The 14,631-nt window shown below is 40.0% G+C and overlaps 1 protein-coding gene across 1 annotated transcript in view; it reads right to left on the bottom strand.

The window, feature by feature from the left end:
- The window catches only part of ACTL6A (actin like 6A), a 23,813-nt gene extending 9,182 nt beyond the window's left edge, over window positions 1–14,631 (bottom strand). Inside the window, exons 1-5 of the mRNA XM_037525147.1 lie at window positions 14,442–14,631; window positions 8,885–8,961; window positions 8,548–8,722; window positions 4,511–4,611; window positions 3,570–3,667 (exon numbers count right to left, since the gene is read on the bottom strand). Of these exons, the coding sequence (XP_037381044.1) occupies window positions 3,570–3,667; window positions 4,511–4,611; window positions 8,548–8,722; window positions 8,885–8,961; window positions 14,442–14,466 (476 nt within the window). The 5' untranslated portion in view covers window positions 14,467–14,631. The remainder of the gene's footprint in view (window positions 1–3,569; window positions 3,668–4,510; window positions 4,612–8,547; window positions 8,723–8,884; window positions 8,962–14,441) is intronic.

Here is a 14,631-nt window from a genome sequence, read left to right as displayed (position 1 = left end):
ATTTGAGAAACAGGGATAAAGAAAACACAGGTCTTGATGACTGGCTACATCTGAAGGGTTATAGAGAAAGATTAATGGTCTGGACAAACGGAAGAAAGATGATACACAGAAGGAAAAGGAATAAATGTAAAGGGGAGAAAGAAAATAAATTCTGTTTTGTACACATTATTGAGTTTAAAGTGCTTAAACAGATAATAGAAAAAATGCTAGGAGGTGGATGGGTATGGATGGAGTTTACAAGAAAGAGCTGGGATAGCGACAGGGATTTTGGATATACCTGATATACGAACTGAAGGAAATGGGTAAATTAAGCCAGAAAGTGCATGTGAAAGAGATGAAGGGCTAGGTAGAGGCAGAAATCCAAGAAATGGGTAGGGGTGATCAAAGAGATCTGAGAATAAATGACCAGAAAGATAGGTTATTGAGTTATCTTTGCTATTACTAGTGTTCTATTCACCTCTGGTCACCCATATACATAAATGTGAATTTTATCTCTATCGGTACAAAGTGAAACAGTAACACAAGGCTGAAAAGTGGCGTAAAGGTGTATGAACTTTCCTATAGATGGCGATTATAAAACCTAAACAAATTATTAAAAATTACCATTTTCAGATAAAGTGTTCAAAGGCATTCGAAGTTCAGCCAAAATTTCTCATATAATTGCAACTGAAAGAGGTAAGAACTATAGTTTCTTGCAGTAAAATGCTCCCCAGCTCCATGGCTATGGATTAGGAAAAACTAGGGGAAAATTTCAACTTTACCATGATAAGTGAACGGAGAAAAGAGGTCAGAGCTGAAAGAAAAGCTGGACATTTAAGATAGAAACCCTGGAAGCAAGAGAATCACAAAGAGGTGATACCTGAAATCTGAGTTTATTACCCGAATCTCTGACTGCTGAACTATTCAAGTGCAGGACTTGAAAGAACCCAAACGAAACAGAAAGAAGAGAGAACAATCTACTCTTGAAAAACAAAGCTGCATAAACATGGTCTTTTTACCAAATGTATTCTCCAATGTTATGTGTTTCGGACAGCAGAAAACTAACGCCCTCCTCACAGGCTTAAGAGCCAAGAGAACAGAGCCTGAGACCAGCAAATATGAGAACTCAGCTATCATCAGTTAAGTCAGTTAAACAATGGTATTCTTCTCACTAATATTTTTGTTTCAAATAAACATAGTTGTCATTTTCATAAAAACGCTACTTGTGTTAACACCAATGGGTCTATTTTTGTTATTTTTAAATGAGTAAGTAAATGTTTAAAAAGTCTTAGTTTTAATTTCTCAAACAGTAATATCAATAGATATAACCTTCATAAACAAAAGCACTTTGGGGTCTTCAATAATTTTTAAAAGTATAAAGGAGTCCTGAAGCCATACTGTTTGAGAAGTCAAAACAATTTTTAGAATAATACTAAGCGGGGCCTCCCTGGTGGCACAAGAAGTTAAGATGCAACCTATGAAACTATTCACAGCCACTGCAGCACAGGAGTTCAATCCCTGGCCAGGGAGTAACCCACATTGCGCAGCAGACCTCTCCTGATTCGCCCACTGTTCCTCTCAGCAGTGTATTTCAATCAAAACAAACCTTTTTCCTATTGACAAGTATTTATAACCTAAAATATATTTCTATATAATTTTGCATATTTCTAGAATTCTCATTTTGAAAAGAACTTGTATCTTACCATAAGAACTACAGAAAAAAAATAATGTTGAGGCCTCCCTGGTGGCGCAAGGGGTTAAGTCTCAGCACCATGAAGCTATCTGCAGCCACTGCAGCTTCAGTTCTATCCCGTCAGGGAGCTGACCCACATGGCGCAGCAGACCTCTCCTGTCTTGCCCACTGTTTCCCTCAACAGTGTATTTCATCAGTCAATCCGCCTGTTCTGCCCCCCACTCTGACTCGGGTGAATCCTCTCACCCTCCACACCTGACCTGTACCCCAGTGCTCGTATGCATAAATAAATAAATCTTTTAAAAAAAAATAACACTAAGCTATTAACTGCTATTATAACTTCCATTCTCTCATGAATATAGTTTTCTGGAGGCTATTATGTGCAATATACAATAGACTAAATGCAAAAGCCAGGTATGAGAATCCAGCTTCTGCTATCAAGTCTGACATTTGAAAAAAATCTAATATGATGCCACTCTTCTAATTAATAATTTGCTTATATTAACATATAATGTATTTATTACTAATCTATCTAAAATAATTGAATATAATTTCTAAGTTTTTGTTTTAGTTTCTAATATGGTAAATAGTGCCAGCTACCACATAAATAAAAGTTCTGAATCTAAAAATTTGAGAACTCTGGCCCAGAAGAACGTAAGAACACTAGTCAACAAAATCCAGAATGTGAGAAATTCTACAGGACTATCTACTTCTCTAAACAAATAAATACCAGAGAAATAAAGGGGTAAAAGGAGAATGCACAGATTAAAAGAGAAGTAAAGACATATCAAACAAATATATTGTATGACTCTTGTTTGGGCACTGATTCAAATGAACTTTTTAAAGAACTTTAAATGTTTTAAAGAAAAGAAGATATGGTTCAATATAATATTCTATCTTCTTTTAAAGTAGAAATATTCTATAGTTAAAAAATGAAACAGGACCTCCCCCGGTGGTGAGGCGCGTTGAGCGCAGTGCTATGAAGCTGTCTGCAGCCTCTGCGACGCGGGTTCGATTCCCGGCCAGCCAGAGAGATTCCCACAAGGTGTGGCTGCGCACCTGCTGCTCCCCTCAGCAGTGCTTTCAGTTTGTCTGCCTGTTCTCCCCACTCTGTCTCTGGTGAATCCTCTCACCCTGCTGCGCCTCTGACCTGTACCCCAGCTATTGTATAAATAAATAAATCAATGTCCAATTCTGTTTATACAGTCCTTCTAAGAAAGCAGCCAAACAGACTTGGAACTTCGAATACAGGGTTATTACATCCACATCATGCAACTAAATTTTATTTTCTTATAAAGGTTTGTTAGAGTACCCTATTCTTCCACTCAACTACCACAATTGTTATACAAAAATTCAAATTAATCATATACTTCTTTATGACTTTTGCCAACGTTATATTCTAAAGTACTATATACAAATCTGTTAGTTTTTAATAATACATACATTATAAATTATTTCAGGTCAAGACATAATATTTCTCTATCTTTCCCTTAATAGGCTTATTAAGTATCTGGTGATTAAATCTTAAAATAATTTATAGCTAACTTCCATATTTCTAAGGTACTGGATAGGAGGGAAGGAAGAGCAATGTTAAGAAGACAGGCAGCTTAAACACTGCCATCTATTCATTCTCCTAAAAACAAAAATTTTTAAATCCCTGTTAAGAAGGACTGAAGCTTAACTATCTCACTTCCCTCTCCTGTCTTCTGGTATAACGGCATGATTCCAACAAGGAATACTAGAATAGACAAGTAAAAATCAAGAGAGCACACATCCCTTGCTGCCCAAACTTCAGAACAAGCTAGAATAGGATGAAGTCTTTTGCTGGGTGCATCACCTTTTAATAGCACAACACTTACTTCTAGAGAAAAACTAAGTATTACTCTTTCAAGGATACGCTGTCAAAACTGCAGTTTTGCACAGGAAGAATGCAGGGATGTTGTAGTGTTCAAACATTAATTCTGTCAGTTTCTCTCTCTTTGCTCTAGTATTCCACTTGAGAAGAGGGGAAAAGAAATGCAAGTTATTTATTGTTTAAAAACAAAAATGCTGTTTTATCTCGAGTCATTACAGTACTTTATTAACATAAAACATTAAAAATGAATACCATGAAAAATAATCCTAGTTTTTTAATGTTGTTTTTTTTCTATTTATTTGTAAATTTAATAAGCAGACTAAACAAAAACTAAAATGATGCAATCAGCAAAACTGTCTTGTTATGAATTCTAGAGATTATAAACTTTTCAAAATATATAGAAATGAGGATTCTTATAAACAAAGCATCGTAAAATCTTAAATCTAGTAATCAAAATCTTAAATACAAATTTCAAACCACCAAATTCTCGCTTATACCTTATAACTGGAATTCATGAAGAGTGAAACAAAATACTGATCACTTATTATCATTATGCTAGCTCCTTAGGCCCTTTTGACCGTGTACCAAATAAATTTCACAGGAGACTTAAGCAATTTCCTGTCCTGGTTCAACACTTGAGTATAAAAGTAAATACATTACCCTTGAGGCACAAGGGGCAATTCATAAACCAAAATGGGGAGCAAGGAAATCAAAGGCTTTCCAAGGAAAATCAAATGTTTTTTTTTCAACCACCAGAACCCATTATGATGTTTTCTGATTGCCTGAATAGTTTACTGAAATTATAAAAGTTGTATAGTATTTAGAAATTAATTCCTAAGTTTCAGAATTCAAAATATGAATTTCTATGCATTTTAAAAGAACAAAGAGGCATTCACCAAATAAAGTAAGGGGAAAAAAAGCCTAAAGTAAAAAAAAAAAAAAAAAAAAAACCACGGAGAAACTTGGAAAAGAGTCTGTCTCACCGGTGCTTCCGACATGAGGACGGGATGGAGGCTAGCTTCTGATTTGACATGCATTTTGTAGGTATGGTCCAAAATAGCCTGGAAACTATCCCAGTCTTCAACTAGAATATGAAATTAATTTTGAAAACAATGTTTAGTTGAAGATGAATAAAGCACTCTTTCTTTGATCTAGCATTAATACTTTTATAGAATCTACTTTACAGATCTACTTCATTACAAAGTACATTATATGATCATCTTTGTCTTCTGGATATTAGAACCTCTTTTTAGTTCCTTCTGCTCCAACAGTATCACAAGCCCCAGACCTGTCCCAAATTTAATTAATATACCTAATAGACCTAAAATACCAAAACAATGTTACTCAATTAAGTATTTAATAAAGGTTCCATTTGTAATCAAAATGGTGAGGGGAAATATAAATATATGATTTAAATCTGACTTTTTTAAATTATTTTTTTATTATTTAAATTTTATTTTTATATTCCCCTTACAATTACACCCCCCTTATTTTGACCACAAGCCCTCCTTTCCCCACGCCCCAGCCCCCATAGAGAGTCTCTGCTTCATAGTTGTTTGTTGATTTTGATTTTCACTTTCTTATAGTTATTCATTTTCCTGGTCCCTTATTTAAGTTTTCTAGATTCCTGCTATGAGTGAGACCATCCGGTATTTTTCTTTTTCTTTCTGGCTTATTTCACTGAGCATGATCCCTTCCAGCTCTATCCATGTTGCTGCAAATTGCATGTGTTTATCTTCTTTGAATGCTGAGTAATAGTCCATGGTGTATATGTACCACATCTTGATCCAGTCATCTATTTTTGGGCATTTGGGTTGTTTCCAAAGCTTAGCTATTGTAAATTGTGCTGCTATAAACATAGGGGTGCAGGTGCTCTTTGGAATTGATGTTTCTGTGTCCTTTGGGTAAATACCTAGGAGTGGAATTGCTGGATCATATGGAAGCTCTATGTTTAGTAGGTCAAGAAATCTCCATGCAGCTCTCCATAGTGGTTGGACCAGTTTGTACTCCCACCAACAGTGCAGGAGAGTTCCTTTTTCTCCACAACCTCGCCAACATTTGTTGTTGCTAGTTTTTTTAATATGTGCCATTTTCACTAGTGTAAGATGGTATCTCATTGTAGTTTTGATTTGCATTTCCCTGATGATAAGGGATGTTGAACATTTTTTCATATGCCTGTTGGCCATTTGCATTTCCTCTTCAGAGAAGTTTCTTTTTTAGCTCTTCTGCCCATTTTTTGACTGGATTATTTTCTTTGTTTTTGTTGAGTCTCATCAGCTTTTTGCAGATTTTTGTGATCAGTCCTTTATCATTAGTGTTGTGTGCAAAAATGTTCTCCCAGTGGGTGGGGTTTCTCTTTGTTTTTGTTATTGTCTCCTTTGCTGTCTTTATGGGGCCTCCCTGGTGGTGCAGAGGGTTAAGTGCAGCTCTGTGAAGCTGTCCAAAGTCTCTGCAGCGCAGGTTCAATACCCGACCGGTCAGGGAGCTCTCCCCATGATGCAGCAGACCTCTCCTGTCTCCCCGCTGTTCCCCTCAGCAGTGTTTTCAGTCCGTCTGCCTGTTCGGCTCCCCACTCTGTCTCTGGTGAATTCTCTCACCCTCCCGCCCTTCTGGCCTCTACCCCAGTTCTTGTACAAATAAAATAAATCTTTAAAAAAAAAAAAAAAGCTTTATATATTTCCATTTGTAACTGTATATTTCTACTGCTTAAAAAATGTTTAAGATTTCTTCCAAATCATAAGCACATAATATATTTCCTTTAATATATATATAAAATTCATTATTGTACTTTAGATTGTTTTCATTGTGTGAATTATGTTCTTAGTAGTTAAACCAAAAAGCATGGAAAAAATAAAATGTTTCACAATATATTTGAATAAAAAAGACTGCAAGATATTTAAAAATTATAGTTTATATTATTCTCAACCAATACTAATATGTCTTTTATATGGTGTCAACCTAAATATTCCATTAAAATTGCTCTCAAAAGTCACTAATAACTTTTAAAAGGTAAATCCAGTGAATACTTCACTCGGGTACTCTTACATGACATCTGTAAATTATCAGACACTATTAACTACTCAAAAATTAACAATCTTTTTTTTCTGCCACAGCCCAAAGAAGAAAGTCATTACTTGTGTAACACACTTCCACAAGACTATTAGGACCTTTTTTTGGTCAATGGACTTCACTGGTACATAACTTCTCACTTCTTTGGTACATAACTTCACTGTACATAACTTTCTTCTCTCTTCCTCACTGTGACAGCTGAGGACAAGACTTGGACTTCTAGACTTCCAGAACTTATTCTTCTTTTAACATCCTGAATTTCCTACTACATCCCCACTTTCACTCTCCCCTTCAGGGGCACCTCTTTACTACTGGATAAATATAAAACAAATTTTCAAAAGGAATACTATCCCTAACCCTCTTCTCCTATTCCAAACTCTTTATGGGTAACAATGCAACTCCATGTCTTAAAATCTTTCTCACCTGCTCACTAGATCACCACCCACATTCTAACACTTTGAACTCAATAACAACCTCATTACTTGTGCAGAAGAAAAGTAAATTAGTATTGCAGGCCTGAGAAAGGTCTGTTTGAAGATTGACCTTTGGCTGGCATCTGGGAAATCTGCTGGTAAATACTTCCCCAGACTCTGATATAAAACTTTCCCTAAATGGTAAGAGTAGCTCACTGTAAAAACATTGTGATTTACGCTTAACACATTCTTTCCCTCTGTGAGTCTGGCATACGGTAGGCACAGAGTACGTACATAGCCAGACCAGAATAAAAACTGGGTATTGAGTCTCTAATGAGCTCCCATGGCAGATAACAAACATGTTACAACTCACTATGGAAGAATTAAGCACATCCTGAATGAATCCATTATGAGATAGTCTTAAAAGCTTGCACTGACTTCCTCTGCACTTTACTTCATGCCCCCCTTTTCCCTTTGATTATGCCTTGTATCCGTGCAGTGTAATAAATCTTGGCCATGAGTACAACCATATGCTGAGTCTTGTGAATCCTTCTAGGGAATAAGTGGCCCTGAGTGATCCTGGATATCACTAATACGCTTGCCTTTTAAATGAAAGTTGCTCCTTCCCTTTCTATTCCTATCTCCATGCGTAGAGTCTATATGAGTCACCCCCATCAAAAATCTAGGCAACTTTTTAAAATTTTCATTCTCTTTTTACCCCATCATTCACTGGGTATCATTTGTCTGCTAGAACATCTCTGAATCCCCCTCAGATCTTGGCCATCAGGATTATAGTTTAAAACTTCTTTTCTCATCTGGACTCTCACCTCCCTAACTGGTCTTCCTGTCTCCAGTATCTCCCCCTCCAGTCAAGTCTTCATATTGCTGTTACAATAACCTTTTCAGCTGGCAAACAGGAGCATTTTACATCTCTGTTAAAATTCCTTTGACGTTATCTTTTAGTTACCACCTTAGTTATAATGTTATCAGCTTTAGTTGCCAGGGCATGGTTTATAAGCCCTTTCATAACTGCGCTCTGCTCTTTCCTGTTACTGGCCCTGAAGCACCCAATGCTGCAGGCCAAAGGTAATTGACAGCATTTTTATAAACATGTAAGTTCTTCCATAATTCCATCTCTTCACACATGCTGATTTGCTCTACTTACCCTAGCCTTGTCAAACTAATTCTTATTTCTTGATCAAGATTCAGTACAAAAGTTCCTTCCTTTGTGGAAACCATCACTGACTCCCAATGACAGAGTTAAGAAGTAACAATCCTTTGCTCTCTAATCCCATGGTTTAGCAAAATAGCTATATTATAGCACCTAGCACATATTTGTATACATTTATTTCCACTATCTATGAGTTTCTTGAGAAAAAGAACATGTTTTATACATTTTGCATTCTCATTACCTGGGAACATCAGCTTGTGGAATAAAAACAAAATAGCTCATTTTCAACTTCTAAGAAGTTACTATTTTATATGTAAAATGTACCATGTATACTCTATAATCAAATCCATAGACAAAAACATCATACCCATTCCATTTTTCAGTGGTGAAATGGTCTCCACATTCTCCCTCGGAACACGCAGGGCATTAGTATCTATGTAATAGGTGGGACCGCCCTGTTTGCCTTTATCGCCATCTATTTCCATCATAGTACTTCCATCATCTCTTTCTAACACCAGACCAATAGCTGTGGGGAAATCCACCTGTAAGAGTCAAAACATGATACACAAGTTTTTCCTGCTTTATCAAGGAAATCTTCTCCCCCAGCTGAAATGTTTTACCATATTTGATTCTGAATTTCTGCATGAGCTTAATGTTATATGAATGGCTGTTCCATATCTAATCAACTCAAACATCACACTTACCTTGGGGCAGTCCTCACCAGCATAACCAGCTCTTACAGTATATGATCCAATGTCAAAAACAAGGGCTCCAACTTCATCTTAAAAGATGAAAAGATAATATTAACAACTTGCATGAAAATACTTAACTTGCTTAAAATGAGAACACATTTGAAAGTCCCATAAAAATCAAAAACAGGCACTATATTCATATTACTAGTTTGTCCCTAGTTTTAAATATACCTTAAACTAAAGATTCACTTATAATTAAAATATAACAAGTCATACATTATCCACCAGTAGAGGCACAATCATGAAAGAGACAGTACACTAAATGGTTAATATATTCCATGCAATTAAGGAGGAAATGTAGCAAGCAAAAAAAAAAAAAAAAAAAATTGCACATTTCAAAGGTTTTCAAGAGTTAAAGTTTAATGCTGAGGGAGAAAGCTGATAATTTTTTCTTTACATTCAAATTAAAAGAAAAGCCTCTAATTCTATTTTAAAAATACTTCACTCAAAACAGCATGCCTCAGGGCCTCCCTGGTGGCACAAGGAGCTAACCATCAGCATGATGAAGCTATCCGCAACTATTAAAACAAGAGTTAGATTCCCGATCCCCAGAGGTGACCCACATGGCTCAGCAGACCTCTCCTGTCTTGCCCACTGCTCCCCTCAGCAGTGCATTTCAGTCAGTCTGCCTGTTCTGTCCCCCGCTCTTGTCTCTGGTGAATCCTCTCACCCTCCCGCACATCTGGCCTGTACCCAGGTTCTTGTATAAATAAATAAATCTTTAATAAAAAATTGTAATTCTAAACATTTTGATACATAAATCCTTCAATGAAAAGAAAAGAGGAGGCCCCTTTAGTGGTATCTCATGATCTTCAAGATAAAATTCAAATCATCCCACTCACTAAATATTCAAGGCCTAGCACAATCTGGCAACAATCTCACTTCCCATTTCATGTACACCATGTACTCTGTTAACCTTTGCATATGCTGTCCCTTCCACTCTCTTGTAAACTCTTGACTCCCCCACACTGACTTAAGAACATTCTTGTCTATGTTACCTTTGTACCTTCTATATATTGTCATTACTGAGTATCTTATTGCATTAGTTACCATTTCTCATCAACCTGAAGGCACTATAAACTATGAGATGCACCATTATTATCATGCACCAAGAAAAAAAAAAATGCTGTAAATTAAATTCTGCCGTGCCATCAACATTAGACAAACTTCAACTTCAGTTCTTTAAATGCATAGGTGTGGGGGAATGAACAACTCAAATCAATGAAGTATGGTCTGTTTAGATGACTGATTTGCCTACAAGACCGAGCTTCTTGAACGTAGAGGCTATACCTAGAATAGCAAGCACTCAAAAAAAACCATAATCATTTCATGAAACAACAACAACAAAATACCTATCAAGTTATTTTCCTGTTTCAATTAGTAAGGAAACTGAACAGCGGAGTTTTGATTTGAGTAAGATTCTTGATAGTTAGAATTTTGCATCTGCTCATTTCCCTTTTTTCCCCAAGAATTAAAGGAGATATGTACATTTCCTGTACCTTGTACTGTTTAAAACCAATCATCAACGCGCCCAAAATAAAATAGCAAAGGGAGAGAGTAGGCTTAACATCTTAATTGCAGAGGTCTGGATATTTAAAAATTAGGATGCACTTTCTAGTGAATTTGGCTGTCCTTGCTCTTTTGAGGCTTTGGATGTTTTTTTTCCAGAGCAAATTGCTTTCAAATTCAAGGCTGACATGATTCTTCTGAGGAAACGGGAGAAACGGCAGCAATTTTCTAACCTAGTCTTAAAACACTGCAATGTGATACTGAAGGCTAATGATTTCAGAAGTTTGGACACGAGTGCCAAGATGATTTTTAGGTTAGAGATTGGGCAGGAGTGATAAAACTAACTTTAACAAAGCTGGTCCAACAGTGCACCTGTCTGTTTTTATTATAAAAAGGAGTTTGATATAGAGGAGTACCATGAATGAGAAATGAAAGGATGAGGCGCAGCAGACCTCTCCTGACTCGCCCACTGCTCCCCTCAGCATATACTTCAGTCTATTTGCCTGTTCTGCTCCCTACTCTGTCTCCAGTGAATCCTCTCACCTCCTGCACCTCTGGCCTATACCCCAGTTCTTGTATGCATAAATAAATAAATCTTAAAAAAAAAAAAATGAAATGAAAGGATGAGTAGGTCCAGAAACCAGCTAGCAAGTACAGAAATGTGCATGAATTAATGCATTTTGTCAAAAGATAAAGGATCATTGTCAGATATGGACAGAAATAATTATTAGACTAACAGCTATAAATTTTAAAGTTAAGACTATTTCATAAGCAAGTTAAAAATTGTTTATTAATTTAAAAAATTAATACACAAAATTTAGGTGAAAGGTTTGGTTGCCTTTCACAGTAAACCCTTTGGTAAATGTGACCCCCTATATGTACTGGATATACAGAGGTAGCTCAAACACAAAATTATACACTTACTTTTATGAGTTTTAAAGTATTTTATATATTTTATTATTTTTAAAAAAGATTTATTTATTTATTTATACAAGCACTGGGTACAGTCAGAAGCATGGGAGGGTGAGAGAATTCACCAGAGAGAGAGCGGAGAGCAGAACAGGCAGACTGATGAAATACACTGCTGAGGGGAGCAGTGGGTGGCAGGAGAGGTCTGGGCACCATGTGGGACCCTCGCTGGGGACCGGGAATCCAACCAGTGCTGCAGAGGCTGTGGGCAGCTTCACAGCCCAGCGCTCAACCGCTGCGCCACCAGGGGAGGCCCTATTTTATATATTTTATATATGAAGGCTTTGAAACATTTTCACTGACAGAGCAAATGAGAAACAGGATTTGTATTCTGAATACTTAAACCACACATGAATATGCTGTATTACCTATTTGAAATATGACTGGAGAAATAACCGAAAAACTTTTTTTTTAATGGGAGTTTTACCTTTTCTTCATCTTAAAGATCCTTGCTCTCCACTTACTAGGAAGTTAAGTAACTTTGGGTTGGCTACTTAATCTTTCCTATACCTTATTTTCTTCTTCAATAAAATGGCGATAGAATTTACACCAATCTCATAGTTATTGTGGATTAAATGAGTGAATACATGTATTAAATGCAGTGCATGAAAAAGCACACAGTATAAATGCTAGCTGCTAGCACCACTATGTTCATTTTTATCCTAGTCATATTAAACAATGACTTGTAAGTAAACATTCAGTGGACAGTTTCTATTTGTATCAGTAAACCTAAAGGTAGCTCTATGAGGCAGACACACAGATTCAATTTTTTGTCAGAACTTCATTCAGATAGAGAAGTAACTGATGCAGATCCACTAGGTTTCTCCAAAGTGAACATGGGAAACTATGGACTATAATCTTATAGTTGAGAAACCAAGGACAAAAAAGGGAGGGAGGAGCCCAAGTGTCATAATATGACCTCAGAAGGGATCTAGGGCCCTTCCTGGTGGCACAAAGGGGATAAAGAAGCAATCGATGAAGCTATCTGCAGCCACTGCAGCACAAGTTCGATCCCCAACCAGGGAGGTACCCACATGGCACAGCAGACCTCTCTGACTCGCCCTGCTGCTCCCCTCAGCAGTGTATTTCAGTCAGTCTGCCTGTTCTGTTCCCCACTCTGTCTCTGGTGAATCCTCTCACCGGCCCCCACGACTATGGCCTGTACCCCAGTTCTTGTATGCATAAATAAAGAAATCTTTTTTAAAAAGGGGGAGACTCTAAAACTACATTCCCAAAACTACTAAAAACTTTGGAAAACCTTATTTTTATCTCCCACTTGGCAAATGGCATCCTCTTCAGAAACAGCATCCTTACCAGACAAAATAGCAAAAGCAACACTGGATTTGTCTCCGGGGTCTCCAATTCATGAAACACCACAAAACATGAATCATCAGTGCTTCATCTAGGCACCTTGTAAAAACTGGGGCTCTTGATTCAGTAGATTTAGAGTGGAGCTGGGGATTCTGCATTTTTAAAAATCATGTAGGCGATGCTGACAATTGCTGATCCATGGACCCCCCCAATTGAAAGGTAAAGTGCAGCAGTACTTCCCTTAAACTTCACAACCACCTGCCAGGTAGGAACTGTCATTCCACCAATGAGGGTGAGGGGCCTGACACTGGAAAGGTAAGTATACAGACGGAGCTAAATAAGGTCAAAGTGGCCTCCCTGGTGGCGCAAGGGGTTAAGATGCAACCTATGGAGCTATCCGCAGCCACTGCAGCACAGTTCGATTCCTGGTCAGGGAGCTACCCACATGGTGCAGCAGACCTCTCCTGTCTAGCCTGCTGCTCCCCTCAGCACTGTACTTCGGTCAGTCTGCCTGTTCTGTTCCCCACTCTGTCTCTGGTGAATCTTCTCACTCTCCGCACCTCTGGCCTGTACCCCAGTTCTTGTATGCATAAATAAAAATAAATCTTCAAAAAAAAAAAGAGAAAGTAATATAGAAATTGTTCCCAGTAATTGTTATGTCAGCAGGGAATTAAGGATAAAGCTTACTGGGCCTCCCTGGTGTATCAAAGCATTCCGCAGCCTCTGCATCGAGGGTTCTATCCCCGGCCAGCCAGAGAGGAACCCACATGGGTTAAGCACAGCACTATGAAGCTACTGGCAGCCACTGCAGCAGGAGTTGGATCCCCGGCCAGGGAGCTACCCACATGGTGCAGCAGACCTCTCCTGGCTCTCGGGCTGCTCCCCTCAGCAGTGTATTTCAGTAGATCCACCTGTTCTGCTCCCCACTCTGTCTCTGGTGAATCCTCTCACCCCCCGCACCTCTGGCCTGTACCCCAGTTCTTGTACGCATAAATAAATCAATCTTAAAAAAAAAGTCCAAGTGCTAAATAAATGGGGAGTTTTTTATAACTCCCAGGTCCACGGCCCTCTGCCACACCAGACCCTCCCGCAGGGGAGCCTCCCGAAATGACAAGCGTCTCTGAAGTAACCCCGAGCCGCCCGCCCACGGGTAACTCTGGGGTACGCGCCGGCCGCGACCAGGCAGGAGCCGCGGGGAGGTGGGGGCAGCCGGGGCGGCGAGGCGGCCGCGTCCCGAGCGCCCGCCGCCTCCCCATGAGCCCCACCCCTCGAGGCTCGCTCAGCCACCCGCGGCGACACCCCAGTCCCCGCCTGCAAACTGCCGGGACCCCCGAGTCAGAGCGCGCGCGCGCCCCGACAGCACGAGTCGCGGAGCCACTAGCAGACACGGACCCCGCAGCCGGTCGCTAAAGCCGGGGCTCGGCGAGCAGCCCCCGCGGACGGGCCCGTGCGCCCAGCTCCGAGGCGGCGGGCGCCCCGAAACCCGCGCGGCGGGGCCGAGGCTGGAAGGGGCCGCGGGGAGGGGTGACTCCGACCGCCCGCGACACAGACGAGCCCGGGGGGCTCCGGGGCGGGCAGAGCGCGGGGCGGGGGCGGGGCGGGAGGCCGGGGACCCGGGGGGGACCCCGGAAGGGCCCGCGGGGCGCGGAGAGCTGGGGGCGGCGGTTACCAGCCCCACGCGCTGAAAGGCGCGCTCGCCGGCGCGGCCGCGCACACTCACCTCCCCCGTACACGCCGCCGCTCATGGCTGCTGCCGGCGCGACGCCCACGTTAGAGGCCACCGGGCGGACTGAGCGCGACGGCTGCGGACGCGGGTCCGGCGCAGCGCTAGTGCCGACCCCTCAACTTCCACCGCCACCCCCCGCGGGCAACAAAGCGGCGTCCACACACCCGGGAGCGCAGGCACACTT

Source organism: Talpa occidentalis, unplaced genomic scaffold (assembly GCF_014898055.3).
Source record: "Talpa occidentalis isolate TD23 unplaced genomic scaffold, MPIMG_talOcc4v2.1 talOcc4.4, whole genome shotgun sequence".
NCBI lineage: Eukaryota > Metazoa > Chordata > Mammalia > Eulipotyphla > Talpidae > Talpa > Talpa occidentalis.
This window is presented reverse-complemented; position numbering and strand designations above follow the sequence as displayed.